This window comes from Euleptes europaea, chromosome 12, assembly GCF_029931775.1.
Source record: "Euleptes europaea isolate rEulEur1 chromosome 12, rEulEur1.hap1, whole genome shotgun sequence".
NCBI lineage: Eukaryota > Metazoa > Chordata > Lepidosauria > Squamata > Sphaerodactylidae > Euleptes > Euleptes europaea.
The window spans coordinates 19,862,167-19,883,572 of record NC_079323.1 but is presented as its reverse complement, the minus strand read 5'-3'; the positions used below and the strand labels follow the sequence as shown (position 1 = coordinate 19,883,572).

Sequence of the window (21,406 nt, the reverse complement as noted above, 5' to 3'; positions counted from 1 at the left end):
AAGCAGGTGCTCTACCACTGAGCCACAGCCCCTCCCCCTATCTGGATACGAATTTGTAGGCTGGATGGTGCGAGATCTTTTCGTGCCTCTTTTCGTTCCTTTGGGTCAAAGCCTTGGGGGCTGGATTGTATCAAACCAGTGCATCAGGCATCGCTTGAGTTCATTTTGGACTAATCCAGAAATATGGGGTCGCGCTGCCATTTTGTTGGTGCTTAAACTGCAATACAAATTGAAACTTGTAGGCTTGAAATCATTAGCTGTATTTTGTAGGATGGGACCTATTGGAGGACATTTCTTCTAGCATATGTATATATAGGGCAGATGCCAGACTCCCTCCCCTGTCTGCATCAAAATCCAGGGAAAAGGTAGGTGGTGATTCTCTACCATGTCACTGAACCTCAGCTTTGATTCATTGTTAGGGGTAAGAATTTTAAGTGCATCTCCACCTCTTTCTTGGGGGAATGATAGTGTGAGAAAGGACACATTTCCTAAAAATAGATGGAGAGCTCTGTCCCTTTTATAAAGAACCCGTACTGATGTTTGCCATTACAGATCTGGCAGTGAGTTCGAGGTATTGTCTTGAAAGGAAAATAGCTCCATATATAAAAAACAAAAAACCCAAAACCAGCCACCTCAGATTTCTTAACTGTTTGTGGGAATCTGCCCTCACAATTACTTTGTTGGTTGTGGCACTGGGTAGATCTTGGGCACATGCACATTATTATTCAGATTGTCAAGCGCCAAACATCAGGCAGGGCAGGTTGGAGGGGGGAGCACCGTTTTGATTTTCTGCCTGGGTACCAGAGCATCTTGGATAGCCCTGATCTCCTGGGATTCACGTGGAAATAGATGCTGAATTGTACAATAAGGGTATGTTCGTGAAGTTACTTACTGTCCAGTTACAATGATGAAACTGGTACTTGCAGTGCCTTTTCAGGGGTCGAAAGGGAGACCCTTCCTCCCTTGTGTCCGTGGACAAGCTGGTAGAATCCAGCTCAAGTGTTTCTCATAAGGCAGGTGTTAACATTACCACAGTTCGTAATGTGAATGGCCATTTAGAGAGGAAGAGGAGGAGTGCTTGTTACAAAAACAGACGGGTTGACAAAAATGGATGCACAAGCTACTTGTGGTAATAGTTTACTGGCACATGTCATGCAAGGGCCTGCATTCTCTCACCTGGAGATCTCTCCTTTCCTAGTATATCACATTTCGCAGACTTCATTCCTGGGTGGCTGGAAAAGCACTTTTTTTGGTCCATGTGCTATCAGAATCCTCCTAATGCAAGCAGTTTTGTTTTTTCCCCTTTCCCTGCATTTCTTCCATCCAGCTATTATAGTGAAGCTGTTTAAAAAAAAAGAAAAGAAAAAACAAACCATTTCATTTTGTTTCTGTTTCTCATCAGAAAATGAAGAGCTTGGCCCAAAGACGTCAGTCTGCCCCATCCCTCGTGATCAGCAAAGCGCTGAACAAGACCAGAACGAATGCCAGGTGAGGTGGAATGTGTTTTTTCTGGCTGTACTTTCTCGCAGGTTTCCCATCCCAGAATGTAATGTGTTTTTGACAAGCAGCTAAACCACACGGGCTCGAATGGTATCTGCAGGAAGAGGTGCTATCCACCCCCACAATGGCCTTTTCAGGAGGTTTGGGATCTCTGAAAAGTAGATAAACGTGTGGAGCAGAGCAGTGATGGTAGCTTCGTAAATGAGGTTCTTCACATTTAAAAACTTTGTATAATAATGTCTGATGATTGATTTGTTTAAGAGAACAAAAACCCTGTACCTGCGTGATTCAGTAATTCCTCACATAGGGATTTACAGAGGCAAACCAATTATTTTCAGGAGTGGGCTGTCAACGGCATGTGGCTTTTTGCCTGTACATTCTTTGCAAGTGCTAAGCTCTCTTATCAAAGAGAACTGGCTCAGCCTGTGGAAGCTCCCCCTGCTTTGCAGTATATGCATCACTTGCTCAATGCACACCAGGAAACTTCCCGTAAGTTTCTCTTGTTTATAGACCAGTCTGTCAACTTTGATTTGCCCAGCGGTTGCTTATAGAATCATAGAGTTGGAAGGGTCCACCAGGGTAACCTAGTCCAATCCCCTGCACAATGAAGGAAATTCACAACTACCTCCCCCACACACCCCAGTGACCCCTACTCCATGCCCAGAAGATGGCCAAGATGCCCTCCCTCTCATGATCTGCCTAAGGTCATAGAATCAGCATGGCTGACAGATGGCCATCTAGCCTCTGCTTAAAAACCTCCGGGGAAGGTTTTTACCACCTCCCGAGGAAGTCTGTTCCACTGAGGAACCGCTCTAACTGTTAGAAAATTCTTCCTAATGTCTAGACGGAAACTCTTTTGATTTAATTTCAACCTGTTGGTTCTGGTCTGACCTTCTGGGGCAACCGAAAACAACTTGGCACCATCATCTATATGACAGCCCTTAAAGTACTTGAAGATGGTTATCATATCCCCTCTCAGTCTTCTCCTCTGTAGGCTAAACATACCCAGCTAACTTCAACCTTTCCTCATAGGACTTGGTCTCCAGACCCCTCACCATCTTTGTTGCCCTCATCTGGACACATTCCAGTTTGTCTACATCCTTCTTAAATTGCGGTGCCCAGAACTGAACACAATACTCTAGGTGAGATCTAACCAGAGCAGAGTAAAATGATACCATCACTTTGCGTGATCTGGACACTATACTATATGGAGGCCCTTTTCTTCTGGGACATCCATTTTGCCTGTGTCAAGCCTTCTTTGGCCTTGTGGGAGGTAACACCCATCCTCTGGAATGGTGTGCAAAGCATCTTCTCTGGTTAGGTTCCGTAAAGTGTGCGTGCTGCTGTTTTATTCCATCAAGCTTTTACTGCTTAAATTCTAATGCCTCTGATCTTTGGGTTTACTTTCTGGGCAATTTTATTATTGTATTAATTTGAGAAGATTCTTTTTTTGTTGTTGTTCTGCTGCTGCATGAAGCTGTTTTAAGGAGTTGTCCTTGTGGATTATTTATTATTATTTCAGTTTATGTGGGAAGGGGGGCATCTTGGTGATTCTGGGGCTCCGGGAAAAACTCAAGGATGGGACCTTAGAATCACTCAGGCAGCAGGTGATCAGTGGTGGGGAGGTTGGGGGGCACCCTCCTACAGCTGATGACCTCCCCCCCCCCGGTGAGTCTTAGGCAGTACAGGGGGTCAGCTGTGATTTTGTGGAGGCAGGGGTCTGGGGCAGCAGGCTGCAGGGTGGTATGGGCTCCCAGTTCAACCCCCCTCCCACCATGGGGCCTGGGGGGCAGTTGCTGTGGATGTCTTGGAGCTAAGACCACCCCTGCATTGAAAGCTGCTGCCAGCATAGATAGAAGTGTAGTGATGTTTGCAAGATGAAGAAGATGAGTGTACTTTCCGATGAGCCCAAGCCACTGTTGAGTGTGATGCCAACTTGACGAGGCCAGTAGCTAGTGTGATACCATCACTGTGAATCCAGTGACTAGCGTTTCCTAACAAACGAGGGCATGGCCAAGTGAGAAACACAAATGCCTGCTGCAGAACCTACTTGCCCGTGATTTTCATGGATTGCCTGGAAATATTTCCCCCCCTCTCTGACGGGATTAAGTAGTTTGACGTTTTTAATTATGGTAGATGGTCATAAGAAGGCCTGTTGACACAATTTGGAAAACTCTGTGATGGTTGAGTAGAATAATACCACTTTTCATTCTTCTGAGGTCACTGTTCGGGAAGTGAAGATTTAAAGGGGAAAAAAAACAAAAAGCAGAGTATATTACAGAGTTTTTTACAACCATTTGATAAAGTGGCCAAGGTTGGTTAAAGCAAATAGCGGCTGTAGAGATGGTTTTGTGTTTAATTTAGATTATAGCATGCTGGTATTGTCATGACCTGGTTTTGTCTCTTCGAATCTATGAAGCTTAGCAGAGTTGACCCTGGCTAGTATTTGGATGGGAGACCACCAAGGAAGTCCAGGGTTGCAATGCAGAGGCAGGCAATAGCAAACCACCTCTGAACGTCTCTTGCCTTGAAAAGCCTACTGGGTCCCCATAAGTCAGCTGTGACTTGATGGCACTTTCCACCACCACATGCTGGTATGGCTAACACAAGCATTTGATCTCAAGAAAACTTTTATTGTCCTGTAGAAGTTCATGTTACTTGAATTGAAAATAAAAACCTTTTTTGTGTGTGTAAAGGAACCTATTGTCTGTACTGTTGCATCATGCCTACCTTTTCAACATTCTTACACTTTGATCGCCCCCCCCCCAACCTCTTTGTGATTCCCTCCTCCCCAATCACTGCCACTTATATGGATGGCCTTTTTTATTTAGAATGTCCCAATGACAGAAAAAAGTACATTCTGTCTTCATAATATGTTGAGAATAGGAATAGGCAGGAGCATGCCAATGAAGCTTCCTTCCTTTTTAATTATCTACTACATCTTGTCTTATTTTTAGAGCTAGTGCTTCAGTATTTCTTAAGTGGTTCTCTGAAGACATCTGTATCTGCTACAGCAGTAATTTTCAAACTTCCTAAAGTTTGGGAAACTTTTTCAGATTGACTCTGACTTACAAACAAAAAAATTGCCACATTATGCATATCGTGGGTCCATTCCGTTCACATCAAGCCCTTGGACAAGTCCATATGAGCTGAGAAGTTCCTTAATATGCACAATATTCCAATGTGGCTGGACACTTCAGGGCAAGATCGGGGGGGGGGGGAGGAGAGGTGTTTTCTAGGAAAGCCTCTCCATCATTATTTTACACAAACGAGCCCCATAGGTTTCTGGGGCACTCCAGGGCTCCCCAGCTGAAAACCACTGGGTAGACACAGAGCTCCCTTCTGTAAAACTGTGCGCTGCTCCTAAAGAGATTAGCAGATAAGAAGATTAGCTGGCTAATGTTTGTTCAGCATTTTCTACCTGCACTGTCATCATCAAAGACGGCGATGCATCCGCTTAGCCTCAGATGAACTAATATTTTTCCCCAGCACTTTTCTTTCTTCACGCTGCTTAAGAATTGCCTGAAACAGTTTCTGCCAATCCATTCTAGAGTTCAAATAGCTCTTTGTAGCTGTTGTACGATGGTTGGCAAAAAATGACACAGGCACACAATATTGGCTCCTTTAAATTTAACACTTGGGTTTCAGTGTGCCTTCCTTTTATCTTTAATAAAACACCATTCCTCTTCATCAGTAATCAAACAAGCCGTTTCTACTCTGTAAATGCTTAACTCTTGTGAACTGACCTTTTATAAGCAGCAAAAAAAAAAAGCGATGAATGACATCACCTCTGGTGTGTACAGATCTTCACCTCAAAAGCTGTCTTGGTACTTAGCATTTTCCCCCTGCAAAAAGGTACTGATCTAAGCTTTACATCACTTATTGGTGCATTTTGGCACCAAATCCTATTGCTGATAGTCTGGTTAGTGATTGACCTGTTGATCACAAAACTCTCTTCCGGCCTTAGCCTACATCTGCAGGGGATTTAAACGAGCAGTCTCTCCTTCTGCAGCTGATTCATCTCAGTACCTATTAAACTTAATGAGTGAGTTTAGTCTGGAAATATTTAGAAAACCTAGGAAGTTTACAGTTTCATACCATTTTATTGTCCATTCTCATGTGTTCACCCACCGTCAGCTGCTCCACAGTGTAGTCTTGGCCACTGGAGGTGAGTTTCATTTTAAGCCGTAGAAAGATGGCCACCTGAAGGGAGCCCTTTTTAAGAGGTCAGTCTCGCAGTCCTTGGGCTGTGTGTCTTGATGAGTTTTGGAAATTTGGGCTGCAATCCTGCCTACAGTTAGGCGAAGAAGTCACAACTTGTGGTGTTGTGGGCAGGATTCAAACCTGGGAAGCATGTGAGATGTATATTTGATGGTTATCTTTTTGCTCTGTGTGTTTTATTTCTGTACATCATACTGAATTTAATATGGATTTCAACTCCATTGGTAATCTAGGATTACTCCTCACTTCCAACAGAGTGAGCAGCACCGAAGTCCAGTTATTACTGCTATCAAATGATGGAAAAACAAGGCTGCATTCTGACATCATATTAGTATCACAGTTACCCCGGAACTCAGGCAGCATACATGATTCTCTCCTCCTGTTTCATTCTCACAACAATCCTGTGAGATCAGATGGGCTACGAGTTAGTGAACATAAGAAAAGCCATGCTGGATCAGACCAAGGGCCCATCAAGTCCAGCAGTCTGTTCACACAGTGGCCAACCAAGTGCCTCTAGGAAGCCCACAACCAAGATGGACACATGAAGCTGCCTTATATTGAATCAGACCCTTGGTCCATTAAGGTCAGTATTGTCTACTCAGACCGGCAGCGTCTCTCTAAGGTCTCAGGCAGAGACGACTGCAGCAGCATTATCCTGCCTGTGTTCCACAGCACCTAATATAATAGGCATGCTCCTCTGATACTAGAGAGAATAGGTATGCATCATGACTAGCATTTATTTTGACTAGTAGCCATGGATAGCCCTACTCTCTATGAAAATATCCACTCCCCTCTTAAAGCCTTCCAAGTTGGTAGCCATCACCACATCCTGGGGCAGGGAGTTCCACAATTTAATTCTGTGCGTTGTGTAAAGGGCCTGGCTCATGGACACCCATTGAGTGGGGATTTGAACTCAGATTGGTCCAGACCTAGTCTGATGTTCTAACCACCACGCTACACTGGCTTCCTTTTTAATAGGGCAATATTTTCCTTGTAAAATAACTTGATGACATTTCCCTATTAACACCAGTTGTTCAGATGCTGATATTGCAGAAACATGCTTGGGCTTTGAGCTGTGGTACAAAAGCTGACCAAATGCCTATGCTACCAATATATACCATGTGTGTTTGTTTGTTTTTAAAGGTGTAAGAGGCATTTCCCAAAAGGGTGATTGATGCATCAAGCCTGTTACGTCCCCAAGGCTTGAGGTTGATAATTTCCAAAATGTTGAAATGTGTATCTTATTAAACCCAGGCTAAAATGGATAAAAAGCCCTACGGGCTCAAGATGGAATGAAGTGATCCTGGGGACTTCAGTGCATCAGTGATAGCAACCATAAATCATCCTTTTCTTAGCAATTCAGTCTTTTCCACCTCCATTTCCAATCTGAATAGCAAGTTACAATGAGGGGAAAAAGTATTTGATCCCCTGCTGAATTTGCCCGTTTGCCCTCTGACGAAGAAATGACCAGTCCATAATTTTAATGGTAGGTCTATTGTAGCTGTGAGAGACAGAATAACAGGAAAACCCCCAGAAACCCAGAAGATAAAAGTCAGAGATTGATCTGCATTATAATGAGTGAAATAAGTATTTGATCCCTTTGCAAAAGATGACTTAGTACTTGGTGGCAAAACCCTTGTTGGCAATTACAGAGGTCAGACATTTCTTATAGGTGGCCACCAGGTTTGCACACATCTCAGGAGGTATTTTGTCCCACTCCTCTTTGCAGATCCTCTCCAAGTCAGTAAGATTTCGAGACTGATGTGTAGCTACTCGAACCTTCAGCTCCCTCCACAGATTTTCGATGGGATTAAGGTCTGGAGACTGGCTAGGCCACTCCAGGACCTTAATGTGCTTCTTCTTGAGCCACTCCTTTGTTGCCTTGGCTGTGTGTTTTGGGTCATTGTCATGCTGGAATACCCATCCTCGACCCATTTTCAATGCTTTGGCTGAGGAAAGGAGGTGCTCACCCAAGATTTGACGATACATGGTCCCGTCCATCGTCCCTTCGATGCGGTGAAGGTGTCCTGTCCCCTTAGCAGAAAAACACCCCCAAAGAATAATAGGTCCCCCTCCATGTTTGAAGGTGGGGATGGTGTTCTTGGGGTCGTAGGCAGCATTCCTCCTCCAAACACAGCGAGTTGAGTTGATGCCAAAGAGCTTGATTTTGGTCTCATCTGACCACAACACTTTCACCCAGTTCTCCTCTGGGTCATTCAGATGTGCATTGACAAACTGCAGACGGGCCTGTACATGTGCTGTCTTGAGCTAGGGGACCTTGCAGGCTCTGCAAGATCTCAGTCCTTCACGGCGTAGTGTGTTACCAACTGTTTTCATGGGGACTGTGGCCCAGCTGCCCTGAGATCATTGACAAGTTTCCCCCGTGTAGTTCTAGGCTGCTTCATCACCGTTCTCATGATCATTGCAACTCCACGAGATGAGATCTTGCATGGAGCCCCAGACCGAGGGAGGTTGACAGTTATTTTGTGTTTCTTCCATTTGCGAATTATTGAACCAACTGTTGTCACCTTCTCACCAAGCTGCTTAACAATAGCCTTGTAGCCCAGTCCAGCCTTGTGGTGGTCTACAGTCTTGTCCCTGACATCCTTGGACAGCTCTTTGGTCTTGGTCATGGTGGCTAGTTTGGAATCTGATGGAGTGATTGCTTCTGTCGACAGGTGTCTTGTACAGGTACTGTAACGAGCTGGGATTACAGGTAAGACCTCTCCCTTACAGCAGGTGTTTCTAATCTCAGCTCGTTACATACAGTGAAGATACCAGGTAGCCTGACTTCTGGCTGGTTGATAGGGGATCGAATCTGGCTGGTTGATAGGGGATCAAATCTGGCTGTTTGATACGGGATCAAATACTTATTTCACTCATTATAATGCACATCAGTCTCTGACTTTTGTCTTCTGGGTTTCTGGGGTTTTTCCTGTTATTCTGTCTCTCACAGCTACAATAGACCTACCATTAAAATTATGGACTGGTCATTTCTTTGTCAGAGGGCAAACGGGCAAATTCAGCAGGAGATCAAATACTTTTCCCCCTCAATGTAAATTGGTGAAAGAATGTTGGTAACTTTCCACAACATATTACTACAGCATGGTTGCTGGCAGCTAACTGATAAATAAGAACTTTTCTGCATGGGTTTTGGGGTTGTTGTTTTGTCGGTTCTGGCCCCATACTGCTTTGATTTATCCCCTGATTTCTGCATGCATTTTTGTGCCTTTAGTTTTTGCTTTTTTCCCCTTTTCAGTCCCCGAGTTCCCCCCCCCCCATTTCTTTTGAAACCACTTTTCACCTTGATCTTTTTCTGGAGGCCGATTTTGAGTCACCTTCTTCCTCTTGCGTAATGTTTCTGTCGGTTTCCTTTGTCCCGTCCACTCCTACCCACCTCCAGCCCACTTTTCAATGATTTTACTGTCATCATTGTCAAACCACCCCTCTCCTCTCCCCCCCCCCCCCGAAGACAAGTGGTTTCATTTTTTGATTTTTTTTTAAAAAGGCGCCAGAATACCAATATATCGATACACTGTGGTAATGGTAGGTTCTCTGAATTCCCAGCTTTCAGTTTTAAAAAACGTGAGTCTCTAGCCCTTTCACTTTTGAAGATATAAGAGGAAAAGGCATATCTCTGTGAGGGAAGGAGCTAGAGACTGACTTTAAAAAAATGAGAGCTGGGAATTCAGGGAACTTGCTTATCCTAACAGTACAGCAGTATATTGTTATATCAATATAAGCATATGCAAAAATAAAATAAAAAGGATGTTCTGTGATGCTACCAATGACACCTCTGTTGACGGCTGCACCCTCGCTTTAAAATCTTGGATTATTTAAGGCATGTGTGGAAGAAAATAAACTGACTCCATAACTGTGAAAGCAGAGGGAGGGCAGATGTGTGACAGAGCCATGCCCAAACCGAATCCTGTGCTTGTGGATCGACAGCCAAGAAAATCAGGAGTAAGTCGAGCATGCAGAAAAGCCCTAATGAGCCTAGAAATACCCTTTTCCCGTTGTTTGTTTTTTCCTCTTCCATGCATCAATGCAAGAGACTTGTGGAGCTCTTTTCAGAATGTGCTTCCAGACGATCATGTTGGCACCATTCCTTTCTATTAAAATGGACTACCGTGAGCAGGTTTGCCTGACACACGCTTAGCAAATGGGAATCTCAAGCTATATCTACCCACTCTTGTCCAGCAAAAAACAACAACAACTGGACCTCTTATTTTAAGGCTATGAATATCGGTAGGAAAATATTTGGCCATGAATACGGTAAACAGCTGTAATCCGCCAGTTTATCGCTAAGAGAGTGTTGACTTTTCATGGAGTACTTGAGATTTTCCTTGAGATATTTATCTTCCTTTGGAATGCTAGTTATGTAGGAAGATGAGCAATGGAATGAAGACCAGCTAACAAAGCCCTGATGGTTTGAGCTATTTAAGTACAGACCTCTCGAGCAGGGACCAAAACTCTGTTGACATCACGTCATTCATTTCAGTTCACATTAGTACTTTGAACAGTGCAACTTTTTGCATTTTAATGCAGGGTAAAAGTTCAGGTGATTTTTTTAGATATAATATGGCATGATTTAGGCTGCTTCCAGACATGCTTCTTTCCTCACCACAGTTCACCATGAAGCAGACAGTAAGGTGATGGCTACTTTGTACAATGCTTGGCTGCTATCCACTGATGTACTACCTGAGAGGAAAGCATGCACTGAAGACACCTTCATCCCATAACTATAATATATAGACCAATGACTCTTAATGTCCAAAAAGAGACCCAAGTCTGTAGTCTGTTCTCTTGGAGTTGCTTCTTCAATGCTTCAGTGCAAATTGTCCTCTCCCTCTTTTGCCACTTGGTGATCAGCAAAGAAGTCAGTCAATTCTGTCGTTCTCATGTGCGACACCAGAAGCTGAAATGAGTTCCCCCATGTCCGGCCCCTAAAAGGTAGAACTGCCAACCAGCTGTTTCGAACCCGAGAGCACCCAATCACCTTTCAAAGGGGGGAAGGGATGTTAGAGGGAAACGCAGTAGCAGCAGTCAGTTTGGGACTGGCTCAGCAAGAGAGCAGGCATTTTAAAGCAGGGGTGTCGAACTCAATTGATACGAGGGCTGGATATGACATAAATGTCATTTAGCTGAGCAGGGCCATGCTTCGCCAGCCCAGATCAAGAGTATGTGGGTGGGGTGGCTGCCTCATGTGGCTCGCCGACCAAATAAGAGTTCCCAAGGGGCCAAATCCGGCCCCTGGGCCGTATATTTGACACCCCTGGTTTAAAGGGTTGCTCTGCCTAGTAGTGTGGCAGAGGACAGAGTACCCAGTTGTGCTGTCTTGGGTGATGAGCAGACCCGGTACCATTTAGTGTGACTCTTGGGAAAGGGCAAACTGGTGTAGGTGAAATCCTGTGCATGTGTGAAAGAATCCATTCTGGTGGCTAGACCGAGAAAGCCTGTTTGGAACAGCGACTGTTAAAGGGAATTCAAATCACAACCTGAACCCATAACTAGCTTAAGTTTCAGTGTCTCGACTTCCGGTGGTGCCGTTGGAGAGAGCACTCCATTTCCCCAGGCTGTCCTGGGAGAAATCCAAGTTTGCGTTATTTTTGGGGTACATAGATACCCCAATCCGACCCTTGCAAGTGGGTTGGAAAGCAGGAACTCCCTGCAGCCCGCAAACGCGGTTTGACCTCCTAGGTACTCTGAGGGGGCTTTTTTAAGCCCCTCGGAGTCCTAGACGCCGGTCCTGCGAGGGCACTAGGGAAGGACATCGCCAAAACGCAACTTTGGCAGCAAGCTCTACCCTCCACCGCCTTAATACCAACATAAGGACTACATAAAGAAAAGAACCTCACCTCTTGACACCCAAGTGAGTACAAAAGAACTCTTCGTCTACTTACTAGAAATTTGAACAGACGGGAGGCTGATAAGAATATTTCTGGGACCCCCACCCCTCCATAATCCGAACTGAAAAAGCTTGATCTGAGTTAGTCATCGGGATTAGCGACAGGAGCCTTATCGGATCGATCAGCCTAAACCATAACAAAGAGTCGGAAGGATACCTTTTAGACTGACAAGAATTATCACCAATGAGAAGGTCCGAAGGAAGGGGAGGGTGATTTCTCTTCCTGATTTTCCGGCGAATTCCTGCCACGTTTGCAGTAAGGGAGTGCCTGGAACGGAAGACTCTCTATAACACCCTCTCTATCATTGGAACTAAAACAACAGGAAGTAGCCGCGGGACTGAATATCCGTCGCACTCGAGTTACTTTCAAATCATTCCTGAAGGAATAACCATCGAGAAGAGGCGATAGAAGGTCTGCAGCACTAGTAACTTCCTGTTTACTTCCTGATTAATCCGATCTAGAGCGACCGAAAAAACTGGTATTTTAAAACTTTAAAATGCAATTTTAAAGCCAATTTCGACTCTTTTCAACCCGAAAAAATTATTAGGCTGATCTTTGAACTATCATCTTTTAACCAGCACCTTAAAGGCCCTGTCGGTGGACATGTATTTCACCAGCTTTTTTTGAATGTAAATGTCTCGACCCCGCTCTGGCTCACTACATAGCCCTGCCTATACTAAACTAAGGGACTCTTTACAAACCTCGACCATGGAAAAAAAGTTACAGGATATGCTAACTAAACAAACTGAGGCAACAAATAAACAGTTTGAACAGATGTCTACACAGATGGCACAGTTGACTTCTATGATGACAAATCTTGGTCAAGCATCCCAAGCTATTAATCAGAAGTTGGATGTGGTCACTGGAGACTTGAAAGAAGTAAAAACTCAAATGATTGTTATGAAGACAGATATGCAAGCGATGGATGTATCAATTAAGAAAGTGATGGATGAGCACAAGGACACAAAGAAAAAATTAACAAGCCAAGAAAAACAGATTGAAACAATACAAGCGGATCAGATGGCGGCAAAAAATCAAATGGCAATGATGGAGATGAGAGTGAAAGAGACCAACCTTCGTATACGCAATTTTCCAGATATGATGGGAGATAATAAAGAATCTGCAATACCAAATTTGGCCTACTTATTTCAGATAGATGAACAAGAATTAAAACAAGCCATTAATAGAATATACAGGATACCACTACCTGCTAGAATGAGAAGATCTAAGCCAAGAGATTTGATGATAGTGTTCTATGACACCAGAGTTAAAGACAAGATTATGAAGATTCATTATGAAAATCCAGTGTCAGCAGGAGATTCCTCTCTTATACTACTGAAGGATATTCCAAGGCATCTACTTTCACAGAGGAATAACTACAAAGACTTTGTGTCTATACTGAAAGCTAATGGCATCAAATACTGTTGGATTATGCCACAAGGTTTGGCTTTCACCTATAAGGAAGTGAAAACGACAATTCTATCCCAAGCAGATGTGGGGAAATTTTTGAGAAAATATAAAATGGACCTTAAAGAATTACCTGGAGAGAAGGAGGAAGAAGAAGAGGAAGAAGAAGAGGTACAGGGTGCAGAAGGTGGTACCAAACTATAGACTTTTTATTTTGCTAAAAAATACTACATTATGGCAAAAGCAATTTCTTGGAATGTAAATGGACTGAATGAGAAAACTAAAAGGGCCAGAATCTTCAAATATCTACAGAAATATAAATACTCCCTAATTTGCCTACAAGAAACCCATATAGCTTCAAAGCATAAAAAATACCTGGAGAAACAGGTGCTTGGACAAGCATTTATTGCTTCTGCTAAAACTAAAACAAAGGGAGTGGTAATCTATGCCCACCCCAGTCTCTGTCCAGAACTAGTATATAAAGACAATGAAGGAAGAATTGTAATTATCAGAACTAAAATATTGGGACAAAGGACAATAGTGGTTGGAATCTATGCACCCAATGAAGGGAAAAAATCCTTCTATGAAAAATTACATGACCTGATAACCCAGTACGCACAAGACCAAATTTTATTGATGGGCGACTTCAATGGAATTATTCTCCCATCTCTGGACAAAAAATCAAAAGCAAAAGATATCAATGATGGATGCTTGCCTAAAACTTTCTTTGCCATGGCTTCAGAATTAGAATTACAAGACATTTGGAGAACAATGAATACAACAGCTAAAGAATACACCTTTTATTCAGCAAGACATGATTCACACTCCAGAATCGATATGATATGGGCCAGTAAATCAATTTTCATGCAACTACGTAAAATTCATATTTTACCTAGAACTTTTTCTGATCACAATCCTGTTACCTTTGATTGGAACAATAAACAAGCATTTAGATGGCGAATGAACGATAAACTTTTAAAAGACAACAAGATACAAAAGGAATTACAGGTTTTAATGAAAGACTTTTTTGAAATTAACCTTAATGGGGAAACTTCTTTAAATACAGTTTGGGACGCATTCAGAGCTGTTCTGAGAGGTTTTATGATACAGAAACACTCGGCCTGGAAGAAGACTCAATTGCAATTTACAAACAACATACTTTGGAATTTACAAAATTTGGAGCAGAAATTGGTAATGGTAACACAGGAAGAGGAGAGAAGAGAAATTCAAATACAGATTTCTGCATCTAAACACCAATTAAATTTGGTAATAATGGAGGAAATGAATAAAAATCTGAAACTTGCTAAACAAAAGTATTTTGAATATGCAAATAAACCAGGAAAATTTTTAGCAACACAACTGAAGGACTCATTTCAAAAGAAGATTATAACAAAAATCCAAACTGCTAAAGGACCAGTCTATTCAACTTCAGAAATTCAGAAAGAATTTGTTTCATTTTATTCTAAGTTATATCAGAAAGAAAATACTCCAAAATAGAAAATAGATAAATTTCTAAACTCAATACAGATGAAAGCTTTGTCAATGACCCAGAGAGAATGTATTGAAGCTCCAGTAACAAGGGAAGAAATACAAGAAGCAATACTGAGACAAAAAACGGATAAAACACCTGGACCAGATGGAATTACTGCACTATTTTATAGAACATTTAGTGACAATTTAGTTGGATTTTTTGGTTCACTTTACAATGCAATTTTGGACGAGGGAACATCCCCGGAGACTTGGTCACATGCATTTATATCACTGATACCCAAAGAAGGAAGAGATCCAGAAAAAACATCTAATTACAGACCTATATCGCTCTTAAATGTGGATTACAAAATTTTTGCTTCGGTTTTGGCATGTAGGATAAAGCAATTTATTAAGGATCTTATACATGAGGACCAAGCAGGTTTTATACCAGGAAGGCAAATAAAAGACAATGTAAGAATTTTACTAGATTCACTGGAATATTATGACCATAATATTCAACAAACTGCGGCTTTTGTATTTTTGGATGCAGAAAAAGCCTTTGATATGGTCTCTTGGAACTTTTTGAAACGGATTTTGGATAAATTGAATTTTGGAGATCGTTTTCAGAAAGGTATATCGGCTATTTATACCTCCCAACAAGCTAAAATTTTGGTTAATGAATCAATGTCAGATAACTGCCAAATCACGAAAGGGACTAGACAGGGATGTCCCTTGTCTCCACTTTTATTTTTGTTGGTGTTGGAACCGCTATGTGTGAAACTAAGAAGTATGGAGGACATCCGCGGGCTAAGAATTAAAAAACATGAATTTAAGTTGAGAGCATTCGCGGATGACCTACTGCTAATTTTGGAAAACCCAACACAGTCAATGAATATACTTCAGGAGACTTTGGATGATTTTGGAAAAGTATCAGGCTTTAAAGTGAATCAAGAAAAAACAAAGATAATATTTAAAAATTTATCGGAAATACAACAACAGGAATTTATATCATATACTGGCTGGGAGAAAGCTAACAAAGTTAAATACCTGGGAATTTGGATCACTGCAAAGAATAAAGATCTGTTAACCAACAATTACCTCAAGTTATGGGGTAAGATTAAAACTGATATGATTATATGGTCAAACAAAAAATTGTCATTAATGGGACGTATCTCAACGATCCAAATGAATGTCTTACCGAGGATGCTCTTCTTATTCCAAAATTTACCAATAATATCACAAACAAAATATTTTGAAACTTGGAGGAAAGACATTTCAAACTTCATCTGGCAAGGAAAAAAACCAAGGACTGCTTATAAATACTTGGTGGATCTAAAAACTAGAGGAGGTTTAGCACTGCCTAATTTTCAACTCTATGCTGAAGCGGTAGCTTTAGTATGGCTAAAAGACTGGATGAATTTGTCAAATGTACGTTTGCTAGACTTGGAAGGTTATAATAACTTAAGTGGATGGCATGGTTATTTGTGGTATGATAAAATTAAATTACAAGCAACATTCCGTAATCATATAATCAGGTCCTCTCTACTTCGTATTTGGATGAGATATAAACACATTTTGGAACCAGAAACACCGATGTGGATATCGCCCCAAGAAATGCTAACTTTGCGCCCACTTAGACCAGACAAATTTATTACTTATCAAGATCTAATTAATTGGAAAGGAAAGAAATGCTCACTAAAAGACTTTCAACTGCTTAAGGATGATTTACAATGGCTTCAATATTACCAAATCAAATCAGTTTTTGTACAAGATGCAAAAAAAGGTTTCTCTAAAGAAAAATCTCCTTTTCAAAGGATTCTACTAGACAATAATACAAAGCTGATTTCTAAAATGTATAATCTCCTTTTAACAATATACTGTGAGCAGGACACGATTAAACCAACTATGATCGATTGGGCTCAAAATGTGGGACATGATATTGTTTTAAATAAATGGGAAAGATTATGGTCTAAAGATTTAAAAGGAATAAAAGCACAGTCAGTGCGAGAAAACATCTATAAAATGATGTATAGATGGTATCTAACACCCAAGAAAATTGCAAAGATTTATAAAACGATGTCCCCTACTTGTTGGAAATGTAACAAAGAAATTGGTTCCTTTTATCACATGTGGTGGACCTGTGACAAAGCCAAAGACTTCTGGGACATGATTTATAACGAACTGAGATTAATACTACAAAAGAATATATCCAAAACACCAGAAATGATGTTATTGAGTATGATTCCAGACGACTTAGCAACACAAAGAACCTTTTTGATATATGCCACAACAGCTGCGAGACTGCTTTATGCAGCGAAATGGAAAGGGCTAGAAACTCCAGAGAAAAAAGACTGGATTGTTAAAATGTTTGAAGTGGCAGAAATGGCAAAACTCACAGCTATTCTAAATGAAGAAAATGACGTTCGGTTTTTGGGGGAATGGGGGGCGTGGATGCATTATTGTGAATATGAGTTAAAATTGGGAAGAATGGAAGAATATTTTCTAATCTGATCCAGAGGATTATTTTTGATTTTTTTTTATATTGAATAAGCATAATTATATTTACTAACAGATTATGGTTTTTTATATATGGTATTGATATTTTATCAAGATTAGATTACCTATGACGGGAGGAACTTTTTATTAAGAGGCAGATAGAGGTGATGGGGAAGTCAAAAAATTTTCCATTTCTTTTTTTCTTTTTTCTTTTCTCTTTTTTATTATATGATATGGAATTATAACAACTTTAGGTTAGAATTGAAATTCGATATTGTTATAGATGTTGTTTAATGCAATGGAAAATTTCTATCATAAAACCCAATAAAATTTATATAAAAAAAAAAAAAAGTTTCAGTGTCTCAGCCAAGTGTCTGCTGTAACTGTCTGGAGATCTGTATTGCTGAACTATTCTTTCAAAACACCTTGTACATAAATAAGTCTTCTTTGTTATTTTTAGACAACTCTTGCGTCAGTGATGTGTCCTTGCTCACCACAAACCTTACCTCACGGCAGTGAACCCAAAGCCTTTATAGCCGCTCTCCCAACTATATCTTATAACTGAGGGAAACAACTGAGGGGAAGGTTTTATTTTAAAAGCCCAGTCCCTCCAAAATTTAAAAAGCTGTGTGGGTCCCCTCAGTTGATTTATCACACTCCACCTTCCACTAAAAATGATTCAGGGACTTCTCAGTGTAGTACTTGACACGCACCCCATCCTGAATCAACTACACAACAGCAGCAATGGAGTGAACCCCCCCAACAGAAAGACAAGTGACACTTATCATGGAACTCATTCACCTGCCCGTCCTGCAATGTGATATATGCTGTGTGCATCCATAGCCCTCCTGCCATTTATGCTGACCATACTGTACTGTCTGCATACAAGAGAACAAGTGGACACACACCAGAAGACAGTGAGAGAATATTTCCATCTTCTTGGACATTCAGTAATAAATTTAAAGGTGGTTGTACTTCAGCAGAATAATTTCAGAGGGTAACTTCAGTGGGAAGCTGCTCAATTGGTGTGAGTTCCACTGACTTGCACGCCGTAGAGCGTGGAGGTGGTAAGCTCACAGATCCATCTACTTTGCTAATTCCTTAACAGTTGGGAGTGGTCCACGCCCACTCTGCTGCATCTTTGGTTTGGATCTGATCTTTACAATACAACACACCAGTGTTTTGGTATACCAGGCCTTCTGGCCTTTGTAATAACTTCTCCCATCCATACTTTTCTTCCACCTGTAGCTTTGCATATGCATATTCTTGCTGCTGAATATAAAAAATTAATCCGTGTGATGAAGCTGACTATGGCTTACATTGTTAATCCCATAATTATTTTGTTACTCTTTGAAAATGCCAGTTAGTCTTTACACCTCTGGTTTTTCTCTGTTTTGACTTCATTGGGCTCAGCAATACAAGACACTTGCTGTACCTGCTGAAGTCCTCTTCTCCTTGCGTTGGTTGATCATCAGTTTCATTCTGTCTCATTTAAACTTGCTGAGTTTACATTTTTTAAAAATAAAAAGTGCCAGTAGTGAAACCTGTATCTATCGCAATATAGACAGCAGCCTAGAGATGGTACCTGTTTGTTCAAAACAGGATATTGGCATGCTTCAGGAGGAATTTTTAGTAGACTTTATAAATAAATTTATTAGAATTGTCTTATTTATAATGCTAAATTTAGAGTTGCAGAAAGTGAATGGAAGATGTGGCTTTAAGGCATTTCCCTGACTTCTTTCCATCCACGTTGAATAATATTAAAGATCTGCATTTCATGGAAACCTTGCTCTTGTCTAAATCACAGTAAATGATTTTTGACATGTTATTTTACAGTCATGTGCCAGATACGAAGTATTCCCAGATAACAAATATCACGTGTGTTCTCTGGTAATACAAATGGGTTTGGTTTTACTACAGAGATACAGTGTGTACCCTAAAGAACTGCACAGGGTGTTCCTGAAAGTTTAATTTGAAGACATGTGGATGATTTAGGATATATGACTGGAAATAGACAGAACTAAATTAAATGTGAATTGCCTTATGCACCCTGATCTAGCATCCTCACATAGACAATACTTCATCCAAATCTGGTTTTGGGGGGATTAACTTTGAGAACAACATCTTTGGTGGTTGCATGAGTTTATAGTTGTGCATGGTATGTTTAAACAGGTTTCTGAATCTTTGTTAGAGTTCATGATACAGTAAAGAAAATACTAATGGTAGAAAAATATAGTTATTAGACACAACGGCAAAACGGATCCTTCACACTCAGAGGTGATGTAAAACTGAATACCAGTTGCCAGGGAACAGTAGCAACGAAAGTATTTTGCCCTGCTTCTGGGCTTCCTAGAGGCATCTAGTTAACCATTGTAGAAATGGGATGTTGGACTACTAGATGGACCGTTGGCCTGATCCAGCAGAGGTGCTCTTGCGTTAATAAATTTCTAGAGCAGTGATTCATAGAAATCATGGCAAGGCTGTTCAGTGAACTGTGTATTATTACTATAATCTACAATAAAGATCAGATTATCTCATAACATATCTTAAATCCTTTGGACAGTAGAATAAAACAACTACCTGGTTGTTGCCACCTTGGCTGTGATAACAAGAGTCCTAAAAGATCTGGTACTGGGTTTAAACCGACCTTCTTCATTAGAAACTTCAAACATGACTGACCTGGGTCACAGAGGTGAGGATTGGGGTTAAAGAAACAGTGTGTATGAGGGTCTTACAAAAAAGCCAGATGAAAACTAAAACTGGGGCTTCCAGGCTTGATGTTCCCATACTCCTCTCTTAGGTCAAATAAATATCATATTTTAAAAAAGGTTTTAGCAAAAGCTGGGAAGACAGAGTCCATTTTTCAAGTGAGGAAGAGCTGACAGTGATGAATTTGGCGAGTAAGCAAATGGAGCTTCTGAAGGTGCAAACCTGCACATGGGCAAAATCAACAACTGCCTATACGAGTGCCATTTACATTGTACCTCCCGATGTATGGAACAGTTTGCCCGAGGAGGTCAGGAAATCTCCCACTCTCCTGGCTTTCCACAAACTGTGCAAAACTGGAACTATTCAAGAGGGCTTTTCTGCACAGATAATAGGATTGCACTGTACAAAATGGTTTTACAAACTTGCTTGGATAAATGGTTAGGTACTGTAGTCTATACTGCTGTGTATAGCTTATTGTAAATAGAATCCTGTTTAGGTAATTTCTCTACTTCTTTACATGTCACGTGAATAGTATGCTGTGCTTCAGTTCTTTCTGGTGGTTCCAGATTTTTAAAATCCTAATGCATTGGTTATTGAATGTCCCAGTTTGTTGATTGTACTGACTCACTGTAAGTAAACCCGGTTCTCCAGATCAGAGTCCACCACTCCAAACCACCGCTCTTAACCACTACACCACGCTGGCTCTCATGATCCTCTCTCATGATCTTAAAAAAATGATCCTCCATTAATTTGTCTGATGTCATTTTAAAGCCATTTAGGGTAATTTTTATCCTGTTGCATGAGTTCTGCAACTCAGTTGTTCTATGTGAAGAAATACTTGTTATCAGTCCTGAGTCTACCGTCCAACCAATTTTGTTGGGTGCCCCGGAATTCTAGTAGTGACATAGTCTTGGCGGAGGTTCTGAGTTTTGTGAGATATGCCCCTAAGGTGCTATCATCACCATACTCTCAGGTACTGTTTGTTTTACCTAGGTAGTAATTCCAGATAGAATGCTCTACATACCCCTATCCTACGACCCACCTCTACTTTTTTCTGCCATTTGGATTTTTTAATATGCAGAATGCATTTGAATATATTGGGTCGCCTCTCCTCAAGTGAACAGTGAAGTCCTAGTTTAGATACAAATCACTTTCTACCTAATTCCCTGTTAAAAGGATAATCGATGTTGTGAGATCTCAGCTGTTAGTAGATTCCTAACAACTCTATAAAAACTAGTTGTGGCATGCTTGCAGAGGGAGAGGAAGAAGGCAATAATGGGCCAAGGTGGAAAAGGAAAGAGGTGGTGGACACAGTGGGCAGGCAAAAAACAGTGGCAAGGAGGCAGTGTGTGTGTGTAAAGTGCTGCAAAGTCACAGCCAACTTACGGCGACCCAGTAGTGTTTTTCAAGGCAAGAGACTAAAAGGTGATTTGCCATTGCCTTCCTCTGCATAACGACTCTGGTATTCCTTGGTGGTCTCCCATCCAAATACGAACCAGGGCTGAGGCGGTGGCAGTAGCCAAACAAGGGTGGTGGCAGTAGCCAAACTAGGGGATGTGAAAGCAGTGATGATGATGGTGTGTGTGTGTGTAAGTAGCAACAGCGAGAAGCAGAAAGTGAGGCCTGGGAGGGTGGGATTTCCCTGCCCCGTGATTTCCTTGTGGGCCCCTGGTTGTTAAAAATACAAAAGATAA

The 21,406-nt window shown here is 41.3% G+C and overlaps 1 protein-coding gene across 1 annotated transcript in view; it reads left to right on the top strand.

Moving 5' to 3' along the window:
• ARHGAP20 (Rho GTPase activating protein 20) overlaps positions 1 to 21,406 on the top strand; it is a 112,782-nt gene that overhangs the window by 22,864 nt on the left and 68,512 nt on the right. Inside the window, exon 2 of the mRNA XM_056858388.1 lies at positions 1,403 to 1,488. Within this exon, the coding sequence (XP_056714366.1) occupies positions 1,403 to 1,488 (86 nt within the window). The remainder of the gene's footprint in view (positions 1 to 1,402; positions 1,489 to 21,406) is intronic.